Source organism: Oncorhynchus keta, chromosome 12, assembly GCF_023373465.1.
Source record: "Oncorhynchus keta strain PuntledgeMale-10-30-2019 chromosome 12, Oket_V2, whole genome shotgun sequence".
NCBI lineage: Eukaryota > Metazoa > Chordata > Actinopteri > Salmoniformes > Salmonidae > Oncorhynchus > Oncorhynchus keta.
This window is the reverse complement of record NC_068432.1, coordinates 5,255,095-5,280,340: the sequence shown is the minus strand read 5'-3', so window position 1 is coordinate 5,280,340 and position 25,246 is coordinate 5,255,095. Positions and strand designations below refer to the sequence as shown.

Genomic DNA, 25,246 nt, shown 5'->3' with positions numbered 1-25,246 from the left:
CACCACTTTATTTTAAGAATGTGAAATGTCAGAATAATAGTAGAGAGAATGATTTATTTCAGCTTTTATTTCTACCCCCACAACATGATGCTGCCACCCCGTGCTTCACGGTTGGGATGGGGTTCTTCGGCTTGCAAGCCTCCCCTTTTTTCTCCAAACATAATGATGGTCATTATGGCTAAACAGTTCTATTTTTGTTTCATCAGACCAGAGGACATTTCTCCAAGAAGTACAATCTTTGTCCCCATGTGCAGTTGCAAACTGTTTTCTGGCTCTTTATGGCGGTTTTGGAGCAGTGGCTTCTTCCTTGCTGAGCAGCCTTTCAGGTTATGTCGATATAGGTCTCGTTTTTACTGTGGATATAGATACTTGTGTACCGGTTTCCTCCAGCATCTTCACAGGGTCCTTTGCTGTTGTTCTGGGATTGATTTGCACTTTTGGCACCAAAGTACGTTCATCTCTAGGAGACAGAACGTGTCTCATTCCTGAGCGGTATGACGGCTGCATGGTCCTTTGGTGTTTATACTTGCGTACTATTGTTTGTACAGATGAACGTGGTACCTTCAGGTGTTTGGAAATTACTCCCAAGAATGAACCAGACTTGTGGAGGCCTACACATTTTATTCTGAGGTCTTGGCTGAGTTCTTTTGATTTTCTAATGATGTCAAGCAAAGAGGCACTGGGTTTGAAGGTAGGCCTTGAAATACATTCACAGGTACACCTCCAATTGACTACATGATGTCAATTAGCCTATCAGAAGCTTCTAAAGCCATTACATCATTTTCTGTAATTTTCCAATATGTTTAAAGGCACAGTCAACTTAGTGTATGTAAACTTCTGACCCCCTGGAATTGTGATACAGTGAATTATAAGTGAAATAATCTGTCTGTAAACAATTGTTGGAAAAATTACTTGTGTCATGCACAAAGTAGATGTCCTAACATACTTGCCAAAACTACAGTTTGTTAACAAGAATTTTGTGGAGTGGTTGAAAAACACGTTTTAATGACTCCAACCTAAATGTATGTAAACTTCTGAAGCCCCTAAATAAAATCTGGTGCAACCAATAACCTTCAGAGGTCACATAATTAGTTAGATTACACACAGGTGGACTTTATTTAAGTGTCACATGAAATGTCACATGATCTCAGTTTATATACACGTGTTCTGAAAGGCCCCAGAGTCTGCAACGCCAACTAAGCAAGGGGCACCACCAATCAAGCGACAACATAATGACGAAGGAGCTCTCCAAACAAGTCAGTGACAAAGTTGTGAAGAAGTACAGATCAGGGTTGGGTTATAAAAAAATATCCAAAACTTTGAACATCCCACAGAGCACCATTAAATCCATTGTTAAAAATTGGAAAGAATTTGGCACCACAACAAACCTGACAAAAGAGTGCCGCCCACCAAAACTCACGGACCAGACAAGGAGGGCATTAATCAGAGAGGAAACGTAGAGACCAAAGATAACCCTGAAGGAGTTGCAAAGGTCCACAGCGGAGATTGGAGTATCTGTCCATAGAACAACTTTCAGCCAAACACTCCAGAGAGCTGGGCTTTACAGAAGAGTGGCCAGAAGAAAAGCCATTGCTTCAAGAAAAAAACAAGCAAGCACGTTTGATGTTCGCCAAAAGGCATGTGGGAGACTCCCCAAACATGTGGAAGAAGGTACTCTGGTCAGATGAGACTAAAATGGAGCTTTTTGGCCATCAAAGAAAATGCTATCTGGCACAAACTCAACTCTCATCAACCGGAGAACAACCTCCCCACAGTGAAGCATGGTGGTGGCAGCATCATGCTGTGGGGATGTTTTTCATCGGCAGGGACTGGGAAACTGGTCAGAACTGAAGGAATGCTGGATGGCGCTAAATACAGGGAAATTCTTGAGGTGAAACCTGTTTCAGTCTTCAAGAGATTTGAGACTGGGAAGGAGGTTCACCTTCCAGCAGGACAATGACCCTAAGCATACTGCTGAAGCAACACTCTAGTGGTTTAAGGGGGAACATTTAAATGTCTTGGAATGGCCTAGTCAAAGCACAGACCTCAATCCAATTGAGAATCTGTGGTATGACTTAAAGATTGCTGTAAACCAGCGGAACCCATCCAACTTGAAGGAGCTGGAGCAGGTTGTATGGCAACAAAATAGGAAAAATGCCAAGGGGGTCAATACTTTCACAAGCCACTGTAGGAGCTGGCAGTGTGGTGCCAGGACCACAACCTCTCCCTCAACGGAGTTGATCTTGGAGTACAGGAAACGGGGGGCCGAGTACACCCCCATTCATATCGACAGGGCTGTAGTAGAGAGATAGTCCTCCACATCACTAAGAACCTTTCATGGTAAAACACACCAACACAGTCATGAATAGAGCATGGCAATTCCTCTTACCCCTCAGGAGGCTGAAAAGATTTGGCATGGGCCCTCAGATCCTCACAAAGTTCGACAGCACTGGCTGCATTACCGATTGGTAGGGCAACTGTTTGGCATCCGACTGCACGGCACTACCCTCTGTAGCGAGTACGGCCCAGTAAATCACTGGGGCCTAGCTCCCTGCCCTCCAGGACCTCTTTACCAGGTGGTGTCGGAGGAAGGCCCTAAAAATTGTCAAAGACTCCAGCCATCCAAGTCATAGACTGTTCTCTCTGGTACCGCATGGCAAGAGATACCGGCGTGCTAACTATGGACTCTACTCACTCACTCCAATACACATACACACTGCATACGCTCACAAACAAACACAAAACACACACTCACACATGCATATTGACGCCGCACACACACACAGACACACACACACGAACACACTCACACACACTTTCACATTCGTTCACATGCACTTCTGCTACTCAGTTTATTATTTATGATCCTGATTGCCCAGTCACATTTACCCCTACCTACATGTACATATTACCGCAACTACAGTACATTGTACCCCTGCACATTCACTCGGTACCGGTGCTCCTTGTATAGTTTATGGAGTCGTTATTGTTATTTTAAGGTGTTACTATTTCCTTAAAAAAAATGTTTTTGTCTTACTTGGAAAGGGCTCCTATGTAAGCGTTTCATGGTAAAGTCTAAAGTGTATTTGGCACTTGACAAATAAAATGAGATTTTAATGTAGTTGGTTCAGTTGGTTTTCATGTTTTAACCTGCATGTCATGATCACCTTTTTTCAATGCTGAATTGAATGCCATTGAGAAAACAGAAAGGTGTCACAATGTATTTTTTTTGCAAACATCCTTTGTGAATTTATAATACATTTTTCAAAATGATCAGTAATCTGATTAAAATATTTTAGGTGGGTAACGTCATAATATTTTTTTGTAATCAGATTACATGTAATCGGTTACTCCCCAACCCTGAGGGTGACGTTTGGGCCATAAGGAAGAGCTGCAGCAGCATTACCGTGAGCATCGTGCCGCTGCTGTCATCCGTTAGCCCTATCTCATTGTCGTCATCTGGGGCCCTTGTGCCGCCGTCCGCCAACAAATTGGAGGCAGAGGCAGAAACATAGACCAATATCAAGGGGAGACTGCAGCTGTAAAACAAATCGATGCCCCGGTTTGTCCAGAAGACGTGTTGGCCGTGAGGTACAAAGGAGCCCCTCTGCACTTTGACTCTACCACTCACGGGGAGGGGGTCATTTTACTGAAATATTGAAAAGGACACATGGGATGAATCCCGAATAGCAACCTATTCCCATTTTTGGTCACTTATTTTTAGCAGGGCCCATAGGGCTCTGGTCAAAAGTAGTGCACTATATAGGGATTTGGGTATCATTTGGGACTTACACATGTTTTGCACAGCTCTTTTCAATAGGCAGTGGTGGGAGGGGGCAGAGCGAGAACCAGAGCACGGTGCAGGTAGGTAAAGTAGTGGGGGAGGAGAAGGGGGGCATAAAGGAGAAATATGGTTCTATCCACTAGTGCTGCCTGCTAGCTGCTTCTGTCGGTGGGAGTGTGTGAGGGACCTCTGTCAGCTATCCATCTGAGTGCCACTAAGCCTTGAAGAAATACGTCTATATTACTAGCGTTCAAATGTAACCCGTACCAAACAAGCAATGAGCTGGGTGAAAAATAAATATGTTTGTAAAAAATAAGTGGGCCGCATCAAGTTGATATGCGAGAATACTGTCATCAACAGTCTGACCTGTATGGGCTGAGGTATTTACAGGCTTTGAGGATCGATTCCTATTTGTACCATTTAATTTGATCATTTCCCACTCACTCCAGAGTGCTGTTGGCCTTATGAGTAGATTCCATATGCGTTCGTCAATAGCTATGGATTAAATGTGTGTGCATTGTAATAGCCAGGGACTGTTAAAGAGTGGCCTTAGAGGAATCTCTCTCTCTCTCTCTCTCTGAAAGTGCTATCAGTATAAAACACAGTACAAGACAGATCCAATACAGAATGGATTTCTGCATTAGTTCTGAGGGCCAGTTCATAACGTGCCTGACTGTTCTAAATCTGCACCACTATCATTACTTATATAATCAAATATTATAATACTATATGAATATAAATTGTCTCCCGCTGGTCTTACGAACCCTCTTTACTGTTAGATCAGTTGTGGTGCAGAAATATCCTATATGACATGCATCACAAACCAGAATACATGATATCAGTGGCAACCAAATTGAACACTGATATCTTCTTCTGGAGGTAGTCAGTTCAATTCGAACGCATTAGAATCTCTAGCACTACGTTTAGAGCTGACAGACCTTGGTTATAGGGGGGCAGCCGTTTAAACAGGCAAGGTCAAGATGGCCGGTCCAGCTGCAGTGTGTCAGAGGAGACAGCTGGAGCATGTAGAAAGGCTTCTGTCTCACTTGGAAACATTGTGTTAGACTTGACTTTCATATCAAAGGCTTGAATCACTACTGCAGGAACAGCAGTTGGCAAATAAAGCACCCCCCGTCCTTTCGGATAAAAAGGCTTATATTTTTTTTTCGCTAGAAGGTAATCGCTCCTGACACCTCAGCTTTGTGAGGGTCATCGGGGAAAAGGAGTCTATAGAGTGAGTGAAATGTGGATCTAATTGTTATGAGGCAATGCGAGTTGTGAATAACTACCAAGGTGTTTGGTGTACAGTGCCGGCCAAAAGGTTGTGGACACACCGACTCATTCAAGTGTTAAACAAATGAAAATATATTTTAGAATTTAGATTCCTCAAAGTATCCACCCTTTGCCTTGATGACAGCTTTACACACTCTTGGCATTCTCTCAACCAGCTTCCCTTGGATTGCTTTTCCAACAGCCTTGAAGGAGTTCCCACATATGCTGAGAACTTGTTGCTTGTTACTTGCTGCTTTTCCTTCACTCTGCGGTCCAATTCATCCCAAGCCATCTCAGTTGGGTTGAGGTCGGAGGATTGTGGAGACCAGGTCATCTGATGCAGCACTCCATCACTCTCCTTCTTGGTAAAATCGCCCTTACACAGCCTGGAGGTGTGTTCGGTCATTGTCCTGTTGAAAAACAAATTATAGTCCCACTAAGCGCTAACCAGATGGGATGGCGTATTGCTGCAGAATGCTGTGGTTGCCATGCTGATTAAGTGTGCCTTGAATTCTAAAGAAATCACCTACAGTGTCACCAGCAAAGCATCCCCACACCATCACACCTCCTCCATGCTTCATGGCGGGAACCACAGATGCGGAGATCATCTGTTCACCTACTCCATGTCTCACAAAGACACAGTGGTTGGAGTGGTGCCTCGAGTAGCGCAGCAGTCTAAGGCACCACATCTCAATGCAAGAGATGTCACATAAGTCCCTGGTTCGAATCCAGGCTGTATCACATCTGGCCGTGATTGGGAGTCCCATAGGGTGGCGCACAATTGGCCTAGCCCAAAGGATGGATTTCTACCGGTCTACTTGCCATAATATGGACTTGACCTTTTACCAAATAGGGCTATCTTCTGTATACCACCCCTACCTTGCCACAACGCAACTGATTGGCTCAAACGCATTAAGAAGGAAAGAAATTCCACAAATGAACGTATAAGAAGGCACACCTGTTAATTCAAATGCATTTCAGGTTACTACCTCATGAAGCTGGTTGAGAGAATGCCAATAATGTGCAAAGCAGTCATCAAGGCAAAGGGTGGCTACTTTGAGGAATCTCAAGTCTAAAATAGATAACACTTTTTTGGTTTCTACATGATTCTGTATGTGTTATTTCATAGTTTTGATGTTTTCAATATTATTCTGCAACGTGGAAAATAGTCAAAATAAAGAAAAACCTTGGAATGAGTAGGTGTGTCCAAACTTTTGACTGGTACTGTAGGTCTCTGGCCAAAACATCACACAATGTTTTTAACTCTGGATTTCTAATAAACAGATTTTTATAATGGAGAGTCTCGTGTCTCAACTTCAGATGCGTCATTATATAAGGTAGCGTCTCCATTCCAGTTGACTGAGCTCTAAACCCCCTTTTACCTACCAACATTACAAATTATTTATATTCAATGCATCATCAAATGATGCCGTGTAAATGAAGGATAGGTGTGATTTAATTCCACTGCCAAATGGTAGTCATCGAAATATGTCCATTGGAACTTCCTAGATAAGAATATGGTCAACACAGACTCATTGATACTGTTTTTTCACCTTCCAGGAAAAACATTTGTTCTATCATCATTGCCGTTGTACATCTGAAACAATACGTTTGTGCTTTACAGTAACTAAAAGTGTCGTTTTTTTTAGTTGTCTCGGGCAATGGAAGGCTATATGCACGGATTCTAATCATGAAATGCTGTCTGCAAATCCATATGAAAATCCCATGCAAGGGGCGTTAACGCCTAGGTTGACCTACACACAACTTGCAGTCCTCATGACTTCAGAATCTGGAAAGGCTGTTTTGATGTTGTCGGCACGATGCGTCGATAATGAAGGGAGCTGTGCTTTTATTGGTTGGTTCTCCTCTGTGTGTTCCTCACTCACAGCTACATACAGTCTCCTTCCATTACAACTATTGGATTTTCAAATCCAAACAACGAGAGGTCTAAACCCCCAGGAATAAAACAACAACATTTGAGAGAACCAATCAATGTGTCAGCTCGGCGAATACTGCATTTACAACAGCCTCCTGTCCAGACCATGTGACACACTGGGCTGGACAAGAGGCTGTTGTAAATGCAGTACTCTCCCTGCGCTGTGAATCATGTCAGCCAGGCTAGCTAACTCTCCTCCAATCAGATATAACTGTGTACTGGTTCAAATATCTTCCCCGATTACCTATTTAGAAATGCAATACACTGTCCCTTTCTCTCTCCCTCCCTCCCTTTCACCAACCCCCCTATCCCTTTCTCTTTCCCCCCCATCTCTTTTTCTCTTTCTCGCACTCTCTCTCTCTCTCTCTCTCTGTTTCTCCCTCCCTTGTCTCTCTGTTTCTCCCTCCCTTGTCCTTCTATTCCTCTCTGTGTCTCTCTCCTTACAGTGGCCCTCTCTTCTTATCCAGCCTGCAGCAGTCCATGGAATCAAAAGGCTTGCACTGCTAATAAAGTTCTTTCTTTTCTTGATAAATGTTACATTGAGCATAAATATTTCAGAGCTGTATGCAATTTTTATGGAGGCCCCATTCTGGTATCTTGTAAGGATAGGTAATTGCGTCATGCATTGTCTCTCCCTGTTTTAAAGACAATGGTTAATTGAGGGAAAGTGAGAAGGAAAAAGGAAGTGAGTGGATAGAGATGGAGATTTAAAAAGAGATTGGCAAATGTGAGGAGGTTAGCCTGAGATGGAAGTGGTCTGAGATTGCCCCTAACCACAGATCTAGGATTAGATCACCCAACCCAGGGCTGGACTGCCACTGTTGGGGCCCCGGAGTACCTATTCCTGAGACCAAGGTCTCTTTTTCAGATAAGTCCAGTATAGCACCACATTACACAATAAAATACAATAAACACATACTACAAATTGATATACACGATAAAATACACATTATTATGCACAACAATACACAAAAAGCAAAAAAAAGCATTAAAAAACAGATATTTTTTGTAATAAAACATCTGAAATGCCCTAGAGGCACCAATTCCTCCAATCTGAAAGTGTATTGTAGATCATTCCACATGTAAGTTGCATGGAAATGAAAGGCTTAAATTAATGTTCTATCCTGGGCATCGATCTCATAGGCACTTTTGAGAAGAGAACCGCGGCTGGCAACCAGTATGCCCTAAGCAAATAGGGAACAGAGATCGCTTCAATAGTCAAACTTCTTGATTTTAGACTTGTGGACAACATCATCACTGACTGTGTAGGGGAGTTTGCAAACAATGTACGTAGTCTTACTGTCACTGATGTCAAACATTGGTCTTGAAAAGTCTAACACTTTCTAATCATAACCATGTAAGTGCTATGTTGGTCACTTTTTCTATTTCATCTCAGCGGATCCATGTATAGTCACAAGGTTTGCCCAGCTAGAAGCAGAAACAGAGCTGGTATCTAAAATGGAGACGAAGGATGTGATTATACAAATGCATTAGAAGTGTAGTAATTCATGTAATCTCTAACGCAAACATCTCCCCTCGTGCACCATGTATTAACACTTCCTTCACAAAAGGTGCTGCGCTGCTTCGTGAATTGCAAGAAGTATGAATGCCCTGACTTCTGCAAATCGGATTTCTGACCTGCTAAAGCTTCCCCGATCAACTGTAAGTGCTGTTATTGCGAAGCGGAAACGTCTAAGAGCAACAACAGCTCAGCCGCGAAGTGTTATGCCACACAAGCTCACAGAATGGGACCACTGGGTGATGAAGTGCGTAGTACGTAAAAATCCTCTAACCTCGGTTGAAACACTCACTACCGAGTTCTATACTGCCTCTGGATGCAACGTCAGCACAAGAACTGTTCGTCTGGAGCTTCATGAAATTGGTTTCCATGGCCGAGCAGCCACACACAACCCTAAGATCACCATGCGCAATGCCATCGACTGGAGTGTTGTAAAGCTTGCCGCCATTGGACTCTGGAGCGAGCAGTGGAAACATTCTCTGGAGTGATAAATCACGATTCACCATCTGGGTTTGGCGGATGCCAGGAGAACGCTACCTGCATGAATGCGTAGTGCCAACTATAAAGTTTGGTGTAGGAGGAATACTGGTATGGGGATGTTTTTCATGGTTCGGGCAGGGCCCCTTAGGTCCAGTGAAGGGAAATCTTAACGCTACAGCATACAATGTCATTCTAGATGATTCTGTGCTTCCAACGTTGTGGCAAAAGTTTGGTGAAGGCACTTTCCTGTTTCAGCATGACAATAATAATAATATAATAATAATATGTGCCATTTAGCTGACGCTTTTATCCAAAGCGACTTACAGTCATGTGTGCATACATTCTACGTATGGGTGGTCCCGGGAATCGAACCCACTACCCTGGCGTTACAAGCGCCATGCTCTACCAACTGAGCTACAGAAGGACCACAATGCTCCCGTGCACAAAGCAAGGTCCATACAGCAATAGTTTGTTGAGATCGGTGTGGGAGAACTTGGCTGGCCTGCACAGAGCCCTGACCTCAACCCCATCGAACACCTTTGGGATGAATTGGAACACCGACTGCGAGCCAGGCCTCATCGGCCAAAATCAGGGCTCGACCTCACTAATGCTCTTGTGGCTGAATGGAAGCAAGTAATGTTCCAACATCCAGTAGAAAGCCTTCTCAGCAGAGTGGAGGCTGTTATAGCAGCAAAGGGGGGACCAACTCCATTTTAATGCCCATGATTTTGGAATGAGAAGTTTGATGAGCAGTTGTCCACATACTTTTGGTCATGTGGTGCACTTGATTAATGAATTAAGGTCACTAATTAGTAAGGAACTCCCCTCACCTGGTTGTCTATGTCTTAGTTGAAAGGAACAACTAAAACCTGCAGACACTAGGCCAGGGGTGTCAAACTCATTCCATGGACGGCCTAGTGTCTGCGGGTTTTTGTTTTTTCCCTTCAACTGAGACCTAGACAACCAGGTGAGGGGAGTTCCGTACTAATTAGTGAGCTTAATTCATCAAGTACCAGGGAGGAGCGAAAACCTGCAGACACTCGGCCCTCCGTGGAATGAGTTTGACACGACACGTGCACTGGCCCTTCATGGCATCAGTTTGACACCCCTGATTTAATGGAAATAATAACCTACATTTCAGCACCTTCTTCGGGAAGTGTTGAGGAAGCCACAAATGCTGAGTTTACATTTTTACATTTTATATATTTTTTGCTAATTGGTATTTTGCCCAATTTATTGTTTATGCCAATAGTTCAGAATTGGCCTTCCTCATTATATTATCCAAATGGTTGGAAGTATACAGAAATGTACAAGTTTATTTTTTATTGGTCAGCATCTCAATCATATCTACTCATTTTATTTGCTTTTTAAAGTGTCAAACACCTGCTATATGACAGCAGATCACTGAGATGTGACTTGTTTATGCAGGTTTTACATCTAATGCTTTTGGTCTGATATCTGCCAGGGTGAGGATGATAGTTGTCTTTTGGATAGCCTGTAATGTCTCTTCCCCTCATACCCTGAAATAAAATCTGTTCACTCAAATCTTGGACTGTCAATGTCTGTTATCAACCTACTAATGAAGCATATGGCCATAAATTACATCAAGGACTTTCTTTCTCCTTGGCAATATTTTGGCGACAAACTTGGAAGACACACACGCAACACAGTCGAGTCTTCAGTTCCACATTACGACATTAGAGGCCAGTGAATTGACAAATGACAGCAAAAAACAGACTATTTTTGAGAAATTGCAGTACCATGGGTGAGTTATATAAATCTTTGCTAGTGGTGTTGACTGTAGATTTGGCTTTACCTCAAATTAGCATTGCATTTATTAGCAGTGCTGCCATTTACTTTCCACTCAAAGATTGCTTCAGCAGAGAGGCTACCACGGTACTGTTGGCTTTGGGTAATGTGAGAGATGGTGGGTAAGGTTGTAAGCTAAGCAAGTTGTGCTAGCTAGGTAGTGTACCCTATCATGTGACGCACGTAATGGCAGATAACTATCTCAATATATTTGGTAATCAAAAGTAAGTAGTGGAGATGTGAAACAGTTGTTTATACTCTGACTAAAACCTAGCTTTTATATGAGTTTATACAAACAAGCTAAAACTGCACAGCTCTGAGAACAAGCCATCTTGACCAACTGACAGCTAATTATGCTAGCTAGCTAAACCAAGGGCAAGGGAGGGTGTGAGAGACATTCACACGAGCTCAGACATTCACACAAAGAGATGTGCGTGCAATTATTGAAATGGGAACATTTTCACGCTCCGAGGAATATTACAACATGACGTCACAATGACAACAACATCAGAACGATTTGGAGATATTTCAGGCTGGGAAGATTTTTACATGACACCGGTACTCCTTGTATATAGCCTCATTATTGTTATTTTATTTTGTTACTATACAGTGCATTCTGAAAGTATTCAAACCCTTTGACTTTTTTCACATTTTGTTACATTTACAACCTTACCCTAAAATGGATTCAATCCCCCCCCCATCATTCTACACACAATAACCCATAATGACAAAGCAAAATTATGTTTTTAGAAATGTTTGCAAATTTTATACAAAACAAAAAGCTAAAATGTAACATCTACATAAGTATTCAGACCATTTACTTTATTGAAGCACCGTTGGCAGCGATTACAGTCTTGAGTCTTCTTGGGTATGACGCTACAAGCTTTGCACACCTGTATTTTATGTGGTGTTTCTCCCATTCTTCTCTGCAGATCCTCTCAAGCTCTGTCAGGTTGGATGGGGACCGTCACTGTAGAGCTATTTGCAGGTCTCTTCAGAGATGTTCGATCAGCTTCAAGTCCGGAATATGGCTGGGCCACTCAAGCACATTCAGAGAATTGTCCCGAAGCCACCTCAGCTATGTCTTGGCTCTGTGCTTAGGGTCGTTGTCCTGTTGGAAGGTGAACCTTCGCCCCAGTCTGAGGTCCTGAGCACTCTGGAGCAGGTTTTCATCAAGGATCTCTCTGTACTTTGTTCCGTTCATCTTTCCCTCAATCCTGACTCGTCTCGCAGTCCCTGCTGCTGAAAAACATCCCCACAGCATGATGCTGCCACCACCATGCTTCACCGTAGGGATGGTGACAGATTTCCTCCAGACTTGTCACTTGACATTCAGGCCAAAGGGTTCAATATTGGCTTCATCAGACCAGAGAATCTGGTTTCTCATGGTCTGAATACTTCAGGTGCCTTTTGGCAAACTCCATGCGGGCTGTCATGTGCCTTTTACTGAGGAGTGACCGCCACCTGGACACTCTTCCATAAAGGCCTGATTGGTGGAGTGCTGCAGATATGGTTATCTTTCTGGAAGTTTCTCCCATCTCCATAGAGGAACTCTGGAGCTCTGTCAGAGTGACCATTGGGTACTTGGTCACCTTCCTGACCAAGGCCTTTCTCCCTCGATTGCTCAGTTTGGCCGGGCAGTCAGCTCTAGGAAGAGTCTTGGTGGTTCCAAACTTGTTCCATTGAAGAATGATGGAGGCCACTGTGGTTTTGGGGACCTTCAATGCTGCAGACATTTTTTGTTACCCTTCCCCAGATCTGTGCTCTGACTTGCACTGTCAGCTGTGGGACCTTATATAGACGGGTGTGTGTCTTTCCAAATCATGACCAATCAATTGTTGTAGAAACATCTCAAGGATGATCAATGGAAACAGGATGCAGCAGAGCTCAATTTTGAGTCTCATAGCAAAGGGTCTTTTTTTGTTGTTTTTTCATACATTTGCAAACATTTATAAAAACACTTTTTCCTTTGCCATCATGCGGTATTGTGTGTAGATTGATGAGGAAAAATGTATTTAATCAATTTTACAATAAAGCTGTAACATAACAAAATGTGGAAAAAGGAAAGGGATCTGAATACTTTATGAATGCACTGTATCTAATAGCTTTTCAAACTTAATACACCGATGTTGATTAGTCATTGATGCAGTAGTTCAGTAAGGATCTCTGTGTTGTGACAGATTTGACACGGCTATGACAAGGTGGAGGATAAAGCATGACAGAGCATGTCTGCCAATTCAATGCCATGCCAGTACTGTTTGGCAAGCTAATAAAACAAGTTAATGTCGCCAGACTGCTGATATCGAGTAAATTAACATATTGGTAACTTTAACTTTATATATAATTTCTTATGATGGCATCATAATTAATTGTAAGAGTTGGCATATCATCATCCCTTGGAGAATAATCCTGCCTAATTTAGATAACAACCATGTTCAATTTCGGTGGCTACCTGCCTGGTCAAGGTTCACAGGTCAAACATGCCACGTAAACGTGGGCACAGGTGTCGCTCATGGCGCAGAATCTGCAGATATTTGTATGCAGCTAGTGACGTCAAAAGAAGTGTAGACTGAAGCCGTTGAAATAGGGCAAGCCAGTAGTGAGAGCCACTCAGAGCTTGGAGAATGGAGCGCCGCTGCTAGAAGTGGGAACATCCAACGCATGCTTATTCGCGAGCCTAATTCAATAAAGACCGTCGCACACGAGACGAATCTGCAACCCGGCGGAGGCTGGAACTAAGAAAGTGTTTGGACACCTAAACTGAATCATACACCTGTGGTGGTATATTTGCCGGCATATTTTTTTTCATCACTAGTGGAATACGACTGGTAAGTAGGCAATTGTGCTTGAAGGGAAGAAATGGACAATACTTTTTAGGTGTTTAGTGATGCATTGTAGGTTGCATTTTATCTGGGCGTTTTGTAATATCTGCGGGTAATTGATTAAGAATACTAATGAATGAAGACAAATGCGACTGGAAATTGAAATCAGTTTTCGGAATAATTTTTTAAAAAATGCATTCATTATGCAGTACAGGCTACTCCAAAATGTACTGTCGCAATATTAGGTTTAAACCATTTTAATTTAAGTATCAGCACATCGGTGTGATGTCAATTACAGGAATGGTAGCCTACTACACATTTATACAAGTTGAGGTAGACTGTTGTTCCCCGACACCGCAGCTTTTAAGGTTAATAATACATTAGTTTTACCGTTGACAAGGGTATATGTTACCAAGCTATATTCTTATAGTATGTCGGATATACACCTACTATAGGGACTTCCTTAAGGATGTATTAGTTAACGTAGCCTATCGAGAAATATCGTAAATACCTTGACATCGTATAACAGAAACATATTCCCGGGCGGGAAAGGTTACTAGCACCGTTTCCCTCTGTCACTGAATTATGTTGGGATGCTCTGGATGTGCTCAGCATAGTACTAGTAAATTTATATCAGCCACATTTAGGCATCCTCGATCCCTATAGTGTGATTCCTTGGCAGGGCACGAGGGACTCTCCTGAAACAGTCTTCAGCCCTAATGTATTTGTGTTAAATGTGAGGTGCCTCATGAAACATGTAGGCCTATTATAATAGTTAAATGATTGTACAGGGAAAACGTAACAAGGGACATTCGCACTGGGTCTTACTTTTAAAGGTGTACCTTGGCAGCCGTCAGTCAAATCCATGTGGCCATACATTCTGTACACTATCCAAAACCCTTGTAATTTTACAGTTACCCAGTGTCTTGTGCGAGAAGTTGGGTAGTTGTGAGAAAACAGTGTGCACCAGCGTGTATGGTGTGTAGCAAGGACTTTTGCGCACTTTATAGCGTTAACATTAGAGCTGTCCGTGGTGCTGAAATAAGTCCTTTCACGCCTATGGGCTTCTTTCAGTCAATGCATAAGCCGTGGGAAGAAAACGTGCAAGGGGGATGATGGCTACGGTTTAGCATATATATTTTTTAACCATACTTTTATCTTTATTCTCATCATCCATAGTCTATAGAACAACTTTAACTGCACTACTAGGTGACTCGCTGACGTTTGTTTCAGCTGAAAATCTATTCCCGTCAATACCTTATTAACCCGAGAAACATTACTATTCCGTGTCCACAGATTATTGCCGTTTGCAGTTCTATGGAAAATATGATATGGTGACTCATGCACTGTCAAATTCCTCTTCTCCAACACTATGGTCGGAGTTGAAGCTAAGTTTGTTTTCAGGCATTTACTCCATAGAGATACTTTTATCTCCCTGATTTCCTCAAAGGGCTTCTCTTATCCCAGTGGGGAATACGTGGGCCACTATATTTGTGTTAAAGTTCTGCAGAGGGAGTGGGGGCCTTTGATTAGAAATAGAAATAGCAATAGTAGGGTTGCTGCTCTCTCACTGACCATGGTTGGTAGCATGTTGAGAAGCTGAAATGGGGAGTGGATGTTACAGTTTAGAGTCTCAATGATTTTTAGGATTTGTTTTGACAAAGTCATTGTTTCTGTTCGCTGCTCCTGTAGTACCCTGTTGTTGCTAGCACTTTGACAGATTTACACAATTTTACACACAATTAGTGAGAGTACCTTTTGAATGCAAATGTAGCGGCACTTATCTTTGCTATTTGCAATTGCTATTCTGCTGGAGCTGAAGCGGATTTACTTCACTTGATTGCCATTGTAATCAGCATGATAATATCAATATGCAATCAATGTCATTATCCAATATATTTAGGTTACTGCTACTGTCTCTCAGTTGAAAAGTAAAATTATAGCAAAAATAATTGACCTGAATAATTGAATTTACAAAGTGGAACACATTTAATTAAGGCTCAAGTGCTAAACATAAATATTTGCTTGATGTATAATTCAAGTCACTTTGATCCTGGCTAATGTGCAATAAATGTGTTTGTATTATGCATTCATATGACAAATATGACTCAGGACCACCGCTGCACTAGCAGAACTACCATGACTTGTTTACTTAACTTATGAAATGCCATTATTAACAATTATTTACTACCTTAATGTCTTAGCTACTTACATTGTATTGAAAGCTATAACATAATGAGACTGTAGTGTCTTAACTCTTATTACTTTATGGATTTAATAAGTAAGGCACTGAACAGAACCGAGACCAATATTATTCATATAGATCCCTAAGCGCACACGTCCAATGTATACTGAATGGCTGGTTATTCACTTGAAATCACTTTCGTTGAACTTTTGGAATGATATTTTATTGCTGCATCACATTTAGAGCCAATTGCTTGAGCTCAGTGCATCGCCTATACTGTTTAGAGCAAATAGAGCTCTGGCTGGCTAGTTGTCTGAATCACAGAATCAGCCTTATACTGAGGAGAGCCGAGTAATGGAGTTGTGATGGGTTGCTTCAATATCTATGTATTAGAGAGAGGGACATGCGTCTCCTATGCCAGTTTCACTGGCATATCAGGATATCAGAAAGTCCTCCAACTCTCAGACAATCACTACTTGATCTGCAAGACAAGACCACCCGGTAGTATGCTATTGCTTTACTCCCGACATATATCCTTTCATCCACTTGTTTGTTTTTTCTTCTTCTTTGGCATTAACAAGTCACGGTGTGTGTCTCCCACTGGCTGACAAGGTTTATGTGAGCTTTAACACCCTTAGGCTACAGACCTGGTCACAGAATCTTGTCAAAAGGAAGGGCAATATCAGCAGAGAGGACAGGTGTCTTCTATGGTATTAAGCTCTGTCTTATTTACTGGGCCGTAGACTCTTTTCTATAGAGATGGAGCGAGGAGAAGAGAAAGTATCAGACAATAATTATTGGTGAGGTCTCCCAGAAAGGCTATTCACTAGATTCTGAGAATCCTAGTTCCTATTGAAACTCTCAAATTGTGTTGGAAAGCAAGTGTGCCGTTAGTCGTTATCTGTGTGCTGTTAGATGTGAAAATGGAGTTACTTGGAGAATTTTCAAACATATTCTCACCAGACTTTTAGTGTTGGGTAAGAGTTTTATCCATTCACAACTGTGTTGAGTTTTTGTGTTGTTGTAAATGTTATCTCTCAGTCAGCATATTGACTAATAAAACAATACAACCTTGAGAGCTGTTGTTTTAATCCTGTCGGCATACAGTCATAGGGGCTCTGGCAGTCAGCCTAGGGAGGCAGTCAGCCTAGCGGTAAGAGCATTGGGCCAGTAACTAAAAGGTCGCTGGTGTGAATCCTCGAGCCGACAAGGTGAAAAAATGTGTAGATGTGCCCTTGAGCGAGGAACTTAACTTTAATTGGTACAGGGCTATCGTTGATAATGGTTGACCCTGGATATAACCCCATTCTCCGAGGGTGTCTCAGGGGGAGTTGGGATATGCAAAAAACACATAGGACAAATATAAGCACCCACTAAATTATTATTATGAACTAGGTGGTTCGAGCCCTGAATGCCTATTGGCTGACAGCCGTGGTATATCAGACCGTATACCACGAGTATGACAAAATATTTAATTATGTTGGTAACTAGTTTATAATAGCAATAAGGCACCCCTGGGTTTGTGATATATGGCCAATATACCAGGCACAGCCCTTTATCTGGTTTTTTAATCTGGTTTTATTACTAGCTTGAGTTACCTGGGGTGGCAGATAGTTCTATGAAGTCATGGCTATATTTAGCACTATCCATTTCCCAGCCTCTGTTCTGGACCTAAGGACTGTGAAGAGACCTCTGGTTGCATGTCTTGTGTGGTACCGATGAGTGTCCGAACTATGTGCCAACTGCTTGAACAGTTCGGTACCTTCAACACCTCAACACCTTGCACAAAGACCATTAGTGATGCAGTCAATCTCTCCTCAATTTAGAGCCCTCCGTGTGCATATAAGCACAATATGTGCTGCAATGTGCCTATGTCCTTACTTGTCTCACATGACCACACAACTAGGGCCTGTAGGAGATGTCAAGAAAGGAGAGCAACACCTTATAATGGACAGACCTCTTCTCATTTTAGCTCCCATTGAGTCGATATGTTTTGACCACAACAGATTCCTTTCTAGGGTTATACACAGCAGTTTAGTCTCATCAACTTGCTCAATTGCCACAGAATTCGGTAATAGACCGAGATGAGGTTTAGATTGAGATATTTAACACCGGCCTATGCCTAGTTCCACATTCTAAAACTGACTGGAGCTCTATGTTAAGGGTGTCAGTTCATTATTTTACTGTCATAGCCGACGTGTATACTGATGAGTTGACAGCGTACATAGACACACAGGCTTTATTTAAGGTCAGTGGAAGGCCATTCGGAAAAACAGAAAACAATAATGTCGCAAGCCGGCTGCTCTGTGGTACACCACACCCAACCGAATTTGCATTAGAGAGGCTTCCATTAAAGAAAACCCTCTGTGTTCTATTAGATAACTCTCAATCCATGAAAAGGCAGAGGATGTATATCCATATTACCTACATTATTTAAGTGATATCAAAAGCTGCTCTGAAGTCAAACAAAAAAGCTCCCACAATATTCTTATTATGAATTTCTTTCAGCCAATTATCAATCATTTGTGTCAGTGCCGAGCATATTGAGCGCCCTTCGGTGTAAGCAAAAATTGCTAATCTTGTCAACAAAAGTTGGTTGACAACATCAATGGGTTTTGTTATGAACACAAAAAACTCAGAGGCTAGTGGAGGCAGTTTGCTGTCAGTCTCTGTTTTAGGTGACTGGCATATTAAACCTTTACATTAGTTTAAATAGCTCTTCATAACCTTACCTCCCTGGTGAACCACAGGTTGTATACATCCGCCTTAGATACACTTTAAAATGGTGGCGATTTATCACTTTGCTTTGTCATATCAAATTCCTCTAAGAATTTATCCTGTGAAGCCGGTGTCAGTACAATAGTGGGTAAAAAAAAAGACCCCCCCACACGCCTCCTGTTGACGGGCAGTTTGATTCCCCTGCTCTCCCTTATGTATCTCCTGCTGTGACCGACAGAAACACAAAGCAACTGTACAAGCAATCCGAGCATTGTAAAAACAACACAGGGAGGCAATCCCCTTGGTGGCCCTGCTCTGTGCTATAAAGACATCTTTCATTAAAGGGGCTTTCTGTGGCTGCTGCACCGTCAGACTGAAAACATTTCTCCTCCGCTCGCCTCTTGGTTTATATTACAAACAAAAAGCCCTTCTCGTTTGCATTGGGGCAGCAGACATACACCACTACGGTCACAGATGTAGTTTTTCTCTCTGGACCTCCCACTGTTTAAGTCCTTTGCAGGGTGGAAGGTGCTGAGAGAAGACAAACTGTTGCAACAGGCCTTTGCCATTTATAATTATGCCAGAGTGCTGCGGCACTGCTTAAGACTGCCTGATTGTCTGCATATGTTCTGTTGCTTGGTTGGTGGCTCTGACCACTGTAGCTGCACGTGAGCTAGTGAGGCGGCCGTCCGCGGGAAGAAATAGGAAGTGATGATGACAGGAGCCTATGAATGTAGCAGATGATCTGCCACTGTGGACAGGATCAGTTGGCATAGGAAGCCCTCTGGGGCTGCATGTCCGTACTGTTGTCAGGGGAGATATTCACCAGGACACATGAAAACAGAGCAGGCAGCAGCAGAGGTAGAGAGAGGTAAGATAGTGGCTGTTTTGCAATGAGGAGGGACCCACCGACACGGAATGTACTGGAGGTACACCCTAAATACAACATGATGGCAATGCCTGTGCAAGGTTTACAGCCATGCTGCGTTTCTAACAATGAGAATCGTAGAGTAGTAAATTGGAGGTGTCAAGGACTTTGATTCTTGTTCGTATTTTACCCTAATCCAGGTCAAGCATACATATACTTGTTGAAATGTTGTTTTGTCAAATATCAATTAAACCTTTTTATTTATTTTTTATCCTTTTAAGCATTTTGAGGTATTTTTAACAATGCTGCTTGCATAATTACTTTCCCCCAAAGTTTGTTCTCGTGATGAATGACTTCCTCATTTTACAATCATCTCTGGGGGAGCTGACGATAGTGCAGCAGCACGTTAACGAACTGACAGGCAGATCTCTTTTGTTGACTCATTTCACAAGGGCAAGCTCTCCTCTCCTCTCCCAGAACCCATCAGCGCTGGAGTCTGTCCACGCTCTACAGCCTCAATGTGTTTACATATTATAGGCCTATGGTTGCAGGAAACACTGTTTATACAGAAACTGCCCACACATCGAGTCACTCTACAATGCAACCCTGTACCGCACTGAATGAATACACTTTGTTCTGCAAAATCCTCAACCATCCAGCTACCACAGAGAAAAACACTCTCAAAACACTCAAAGCAACTAGATACTTTTTCACGGGAATATGACTGTTTAGAGAGTCACATTACCAGCCAATTAAGCAGAGGGCTCCTCTGAGCTCTGAGTTAGTGCCTTTTTATCCAGATTAATGAGTTGATGTGATTCTAAGTTATCAGCTTGTGAAAGAGGGACCTGCTCTACACTGTTGTACTGTGCTATACTGCTGTCCTGTGCTATACTGCTGTACTGTGCTATACTGCTGTACTGTGCTATGATGTACTGCACTGTACTGTGCTATACTGTCCCCTTTCTGTACTGTGCTGTGCGTGAGGGGCAGTAGTCAGTCTGGTGCGGCGGTGTGACATTTGGTGTCCTGCTCTTTTTCCTGACAGGATGAAACTGATGGGTTGGCTGTGTATTTGGGCACTTCCGGTCCTGCTTGGAACCTTTGCCTCTGTCTGCTGGCTGGCTGAAGGGAGCAGGAGCATGGACACAGCAAACCCAGCAGAGAGCACCTCCCAGGGACCACAGGCAAGGGTAAACATACCGCATGCTTCTCTCTCTGTGTATCCCTGTCTCTTTCTGTCACTCTCTCTGTCACCCTCGTTCTCTGTCTGTCTCTTTCTAACCTCTCTGTCACCCTCAACAACGCTCTGTCTGCCTGTCCCTCTGAATCAATCTCTCTGCCTGTGTCTGTTACTCTTCTCTCTGCCCGTCTTTCGAAGCCCCTTTATCTTTGCATCTGTCGGACTCTCTTCCTCTTCCTTTCTCTTTCACCCCGGCTCCCCAGAAAGTATTGTATGCTTTGCATAATAAAGCTTATATCAATACATACAGGTAACTGCCTAAATATAGGAAATACCAACATAAAGTGTCTTAATAGGGCGTTGGGCCACCACGAACTGCCAGAGCCGCCAGAACAGCCGCAATGCATCTTGGCATAGATTCTACAAGTGTCTGGAACTCTATTGGAGTTATGCCACGCCATTCTTCCACTAGAAATTCCATGACTTGGAGTTGGGTAATGGTGGTGGAAGATGCTGTCTCAGGCACCGCTCCAGAATCTCCCATAAGTGTTCAATTGGGTTGAGATCTGGTGACTGAGACGGCCACGGCATACGATTTACATTGTTGTCATGCTAATCAAACCATTCAGTGACCACTCGTGCCCTGTGGATGGGGGCATTGTCATCCTATGGGGGCATAGCAATGGTAGGCAACATAATGGCCTTCCCAGCATTTTTATAAATGACGCCTAAGCATGATGGGAAGTTAATTGCTTAATTAACAGGATTCACACCTGTGTGGAAGATCCTGCTTTCAATATACTTTGTGTCCCTCATTTACTGAAGAGCTTCAATTATTTTGGCAGTTACCTGTACATAGCACAGTTGTTGTGTAATTGAATTGAAATACTCTCCCTGCTCAACCTGGGCATTTGAGTGTTTGTCTCCTTATGTGGTTCTGCAGGTGGTCTTGACAGAGGAATGCTTAGTTACCTTTCAATCACAGGCGTCATACATCTTACCTGTCTCTCTCTCCCCCGAGGAGAGGAGGCTCAGTTGGTTGCAGAGAGTGTGTTAATCAGTTACCCCGGCACAAAAATTCACAAGGACTCTCTTTTGTCATGCTATCATTTGTCTCTTTCAAATTTTGTTCAGAATATTTTGCATGTACACACATTTGCCTGACAATCCCTTCTCTGGTATGGGATTACATCATATCTATGAGCCAGCCCTAAAACCCATTAGCTTCCTCCCAGCAGTCTCCCCCAATTTTCATTTTTCATGCTGGTCTGGATTGAACCTTTAAAGGAGAAGTGACAATGTCTGGTTGTGATGCATGAACAGAGCTGTTGGTAGAGATGTGTGAAGTTCTATTGTAGATTTGCACATTAATCACACAGGTGAAATCATTACAAGCCCTACCTCCCCCAAAACACAGAATCAATTGTCCCACAGAGCATCTAGGAAACATTGTGTTGTCCACCCCCCACCCCCCGCGCCCCACCTGTCTCCCAATTCTTTGTGAAAATAAGCATGCTGCACCTCTCCTAGTCTGTTCTTGCAGTTGGCCTGGCTGGCGTGTGGGGTGCCACCGTGCCTAGTTGGAAGCCAGCAGAGGAATGTCACCGCTCAGGCGGTTCTGTTCGGGTCCTCTTATATCCCTCAATACAAACAACACATCCCTGGCATCCCCATCTATCCCAGGGAATGGGAACTCAAAAGCGGTCAATTGGCATAGGAGTTTAAAGTCATCCCTGGGGTGATGGTGGTGGTGGATTGGACTGCATCAATATGCAACAGAGCAGGAGCCTTCAGGTGTGAAAAAGTGAATAAAATGAAGCCTCCCTGGCCAGTATACACCAGAAACAACGCTAAATGTAAGCAAACACATGACACTGAAACAACTCTGACTGGCAGTCCTGAAATGAAACGTGAAAGACTGAGATGGAGATAGATGTACAGTTTCCTTAGGACCGTCTTTCAGGTAATTGTTGGGTAAATAATGAGCTGACAAATCCCAGGCAGAGCCTCCATTGTCCTGGTGCAGTTACAGCACCTGGGGCTACTGGAGAAAAGCCACCATGCTAGGTCATCAGGCCACCTGGCTCTGGTAAGGTCAGCCATAAGGCATCAGCTGCCCTCTCTCTCATGTGACCTCACATAACAGCCTCGCAGCTCACAAAGCCATATCTCAGAATCAAATTAAAATTTGATCTCTGCAGAGAAGGGGAAGAGAATAAGCAATAAGACTGAGGAGAGTATGGAAAAAAGGAAATATGATTGAGATGGTATTTAGGGTACACGGGAAAGATTAGGATGGATAAGCGAGAGGGCGAATTTGGGAAACAGTGATGTTTGAGATTAGCATGATACAGATGCAGTCTACAGTGCAACTTGTTTTTTAACCCACTCAAGCTTATAGTCAAGACATCAAGCCATGAGACCTACAGGGAATTCACTAAGACATCTCTATTTTGACATCCCCAGTGGTATGTGCATGGAGTACTTACCGATGATGATATGCACTTTGTTGCTTCTCAGACATACATACCATACAGAAGAGGCCAATATACACTACATGACCAAAAGTATGTGGACATGCACTTCGAACATCTCATTCCAAAATCATGGGGATTAATATGGAGTTGGTCTCCCCTTTGCTGATATAACAGCCTCCACTCTTCTGGGAAGGCTTTCCACTAGATGTTGGAACATTGCTGCGTAGGTTTGCTTCCATTCAGCCATGAGAGCATTCGTGATGTTAAGCACTGATGTTGGGCGATTAGGCCTGGCTCGCAGTCTGAGTTCCAATTCATCCCAAATGTGTTCGATGGGGTTGCGACAGGGCTCTGTGCAGGTTAGTCAAGTTCATTCAAACCGATCGAAAAACCAGTTCTATATGAACTTCATTTTGAGCACGGGGCATTGTCATGCTGAAACAGGAAAGGGCCTTCCCAAAACTGTTGCCACAAAGTTGAAAGCACAAAATTGTTTAGAATGTCATTGTATGCTGTAGCTTTAAGATTTCCCTTCACTGGAACTAAGAGGCCTAGCTCTAACCATGAAAAACATCCCCAGACCATTATTCCTCCTGCATCAAACTGTACAGTTGTCACTATGCATTCTGTACAGTTGGCACTAGGTAACATTCTCCTGACATCCGCCAAACCCAGATTTGTCTGTCGGACAGCCAGGTGGTGAAGCGTGATTCATCACTCCAGAGAATGCGTTTCCACTGCTCCAGAGTCCAATGGCGGCAAGTTTTACACCACTCCAGCCGACATTTGGCATTGCGCAAGGTGATCTTAGGCTTGTGTGTGGCTGCTCGGCAATGGAAACCCATTTAATGGTCCTTCTGTAGCTCAGTTGGTAGAGCATGGCGCTTGTAACGCCAGGGTAGTGGGTTTGATCCCCGGGACCACCCATACGTAGAATGTATGCACACATGACTGTAAGTCGCTTTGGATAAAAGCGTCTGCTAAATGGCATATATTATTATTATTATTATATTATTATTATTATTATTAATGAAGCTCCAGACAAACAGTTATTGTGCTGAAGTTGCTTCCAACGTCAGTTTGGAACTCAGTAGTGAGTGTTGCAACCGAGGACAGAGGATTTTTACATGCAGCACACTTCAGCACTCCGTGGTCCTGTTCTGTGGGCTTGTGTGTCTTATTACTTCGTGATTGAGCCGTTGTTGCTCCTAGACGTTTCCACTTCACAATAACAGCACTTGCAGGGCAGAAATTTGACGGACTGACTTGTTGGTAAAGGTGGCATCCTATGATGGTGCTACGTTGAAAGTCACTGAGCTCTTCAGTAAGGCCCTTCTGCTGACAATGTTTGTCACGGCTGCATGCTCGATTTTATACTCCTGTCAGTAGCTGTTGCAAGATAATTTAATGTTAATTTCTGTACCCTAAGCCACCTCCAATGCTGTTTTATAGAATTTAGAAGTACGTCCAACCGGCCTCACAACCGCAGACCACATGTAACCACCCCAGTACAGGACCTCCACATCCGGCCTTTTCACCTACGGTATCGTTGAAGACCAACCAGCAGGACAGCTGATGAAAATGTGGGGTTGCACAAACAAAGAATTTCTGCGCAAACTGTCAGAAACCGTCTCAGGGAAGCTCATCTGAGTGCTCATCTTCCTCACCAGAGTCTTGACCTGACAGCAGTTTGGCATTGTAACAGATTTCAGTGGGCAAAAGCTCACCTTCGATGGGCACTGGCATGCTGGAGAAGTGTGCTCTTCATGGATGAATCTCGGTTTCAACTGTACCTGGCAGATGGCGTTGTGTGGGCGAGCGCTTTGCAGATGTCACCGTTGTGAACAGACAGCCCCATACTGGCGGTGGGGTTATGGTATGGGCAGGCATAAGCTACAGACAATGAAAACAAGTGCATTTTATTGATGGCAAATTGAATTCAGAGATACCATGATGACATCCTGGGGCCCATTGTGGTGCCATTCATCCGCTACCATCACCTCATGTTTCAGCATGATAATGCACAGCCGCATGTTGCAAGGATCTATAAATAATTACTGGAAGGTGAATGAGGCAAATTCAGGTCACACCAGATACTGACTGGTTTGACACACCGAAATCTGACACACTGAACTCTATCTGAGAAGTAGTTGGTGAACCAGGCAAGGCAGTCAGTTGAAAAACCAAGGCTGT

General features: G+C 43.2%; 1 protein-coding gene across 2 annotated transcripts in view; it reads left to right on the top strand.

The window, feature by feature from the left end:
• Window positions 1-13,378: 13,378 nt before the first annotated feature.
• The window catches only part of LOC118391756 (follistatin-related protein 4-like), a 221,123-nt gene continuing 209,255 nt past the window's right edge, over window positions 13,379-25,246 (top strand). For both annotated transcript variants that reach the window (XM_052457656.1, XM_052457655.1), the window contains exons 1-2: window positions 13,379-13,628; window positions 20,442-20,586. In XM_052457656.1, coding sequence (XP_052313616.1) covers window positions 20,443-20,586 — 144 coding nt within the window. In that variant the 5' untranslated portion in view covers window positions 13,379-13,628; window position 20,442. The remainder of the gene's footprint in view (window positions 13,629-20,441; window positions 20,587-25,246) is intronic.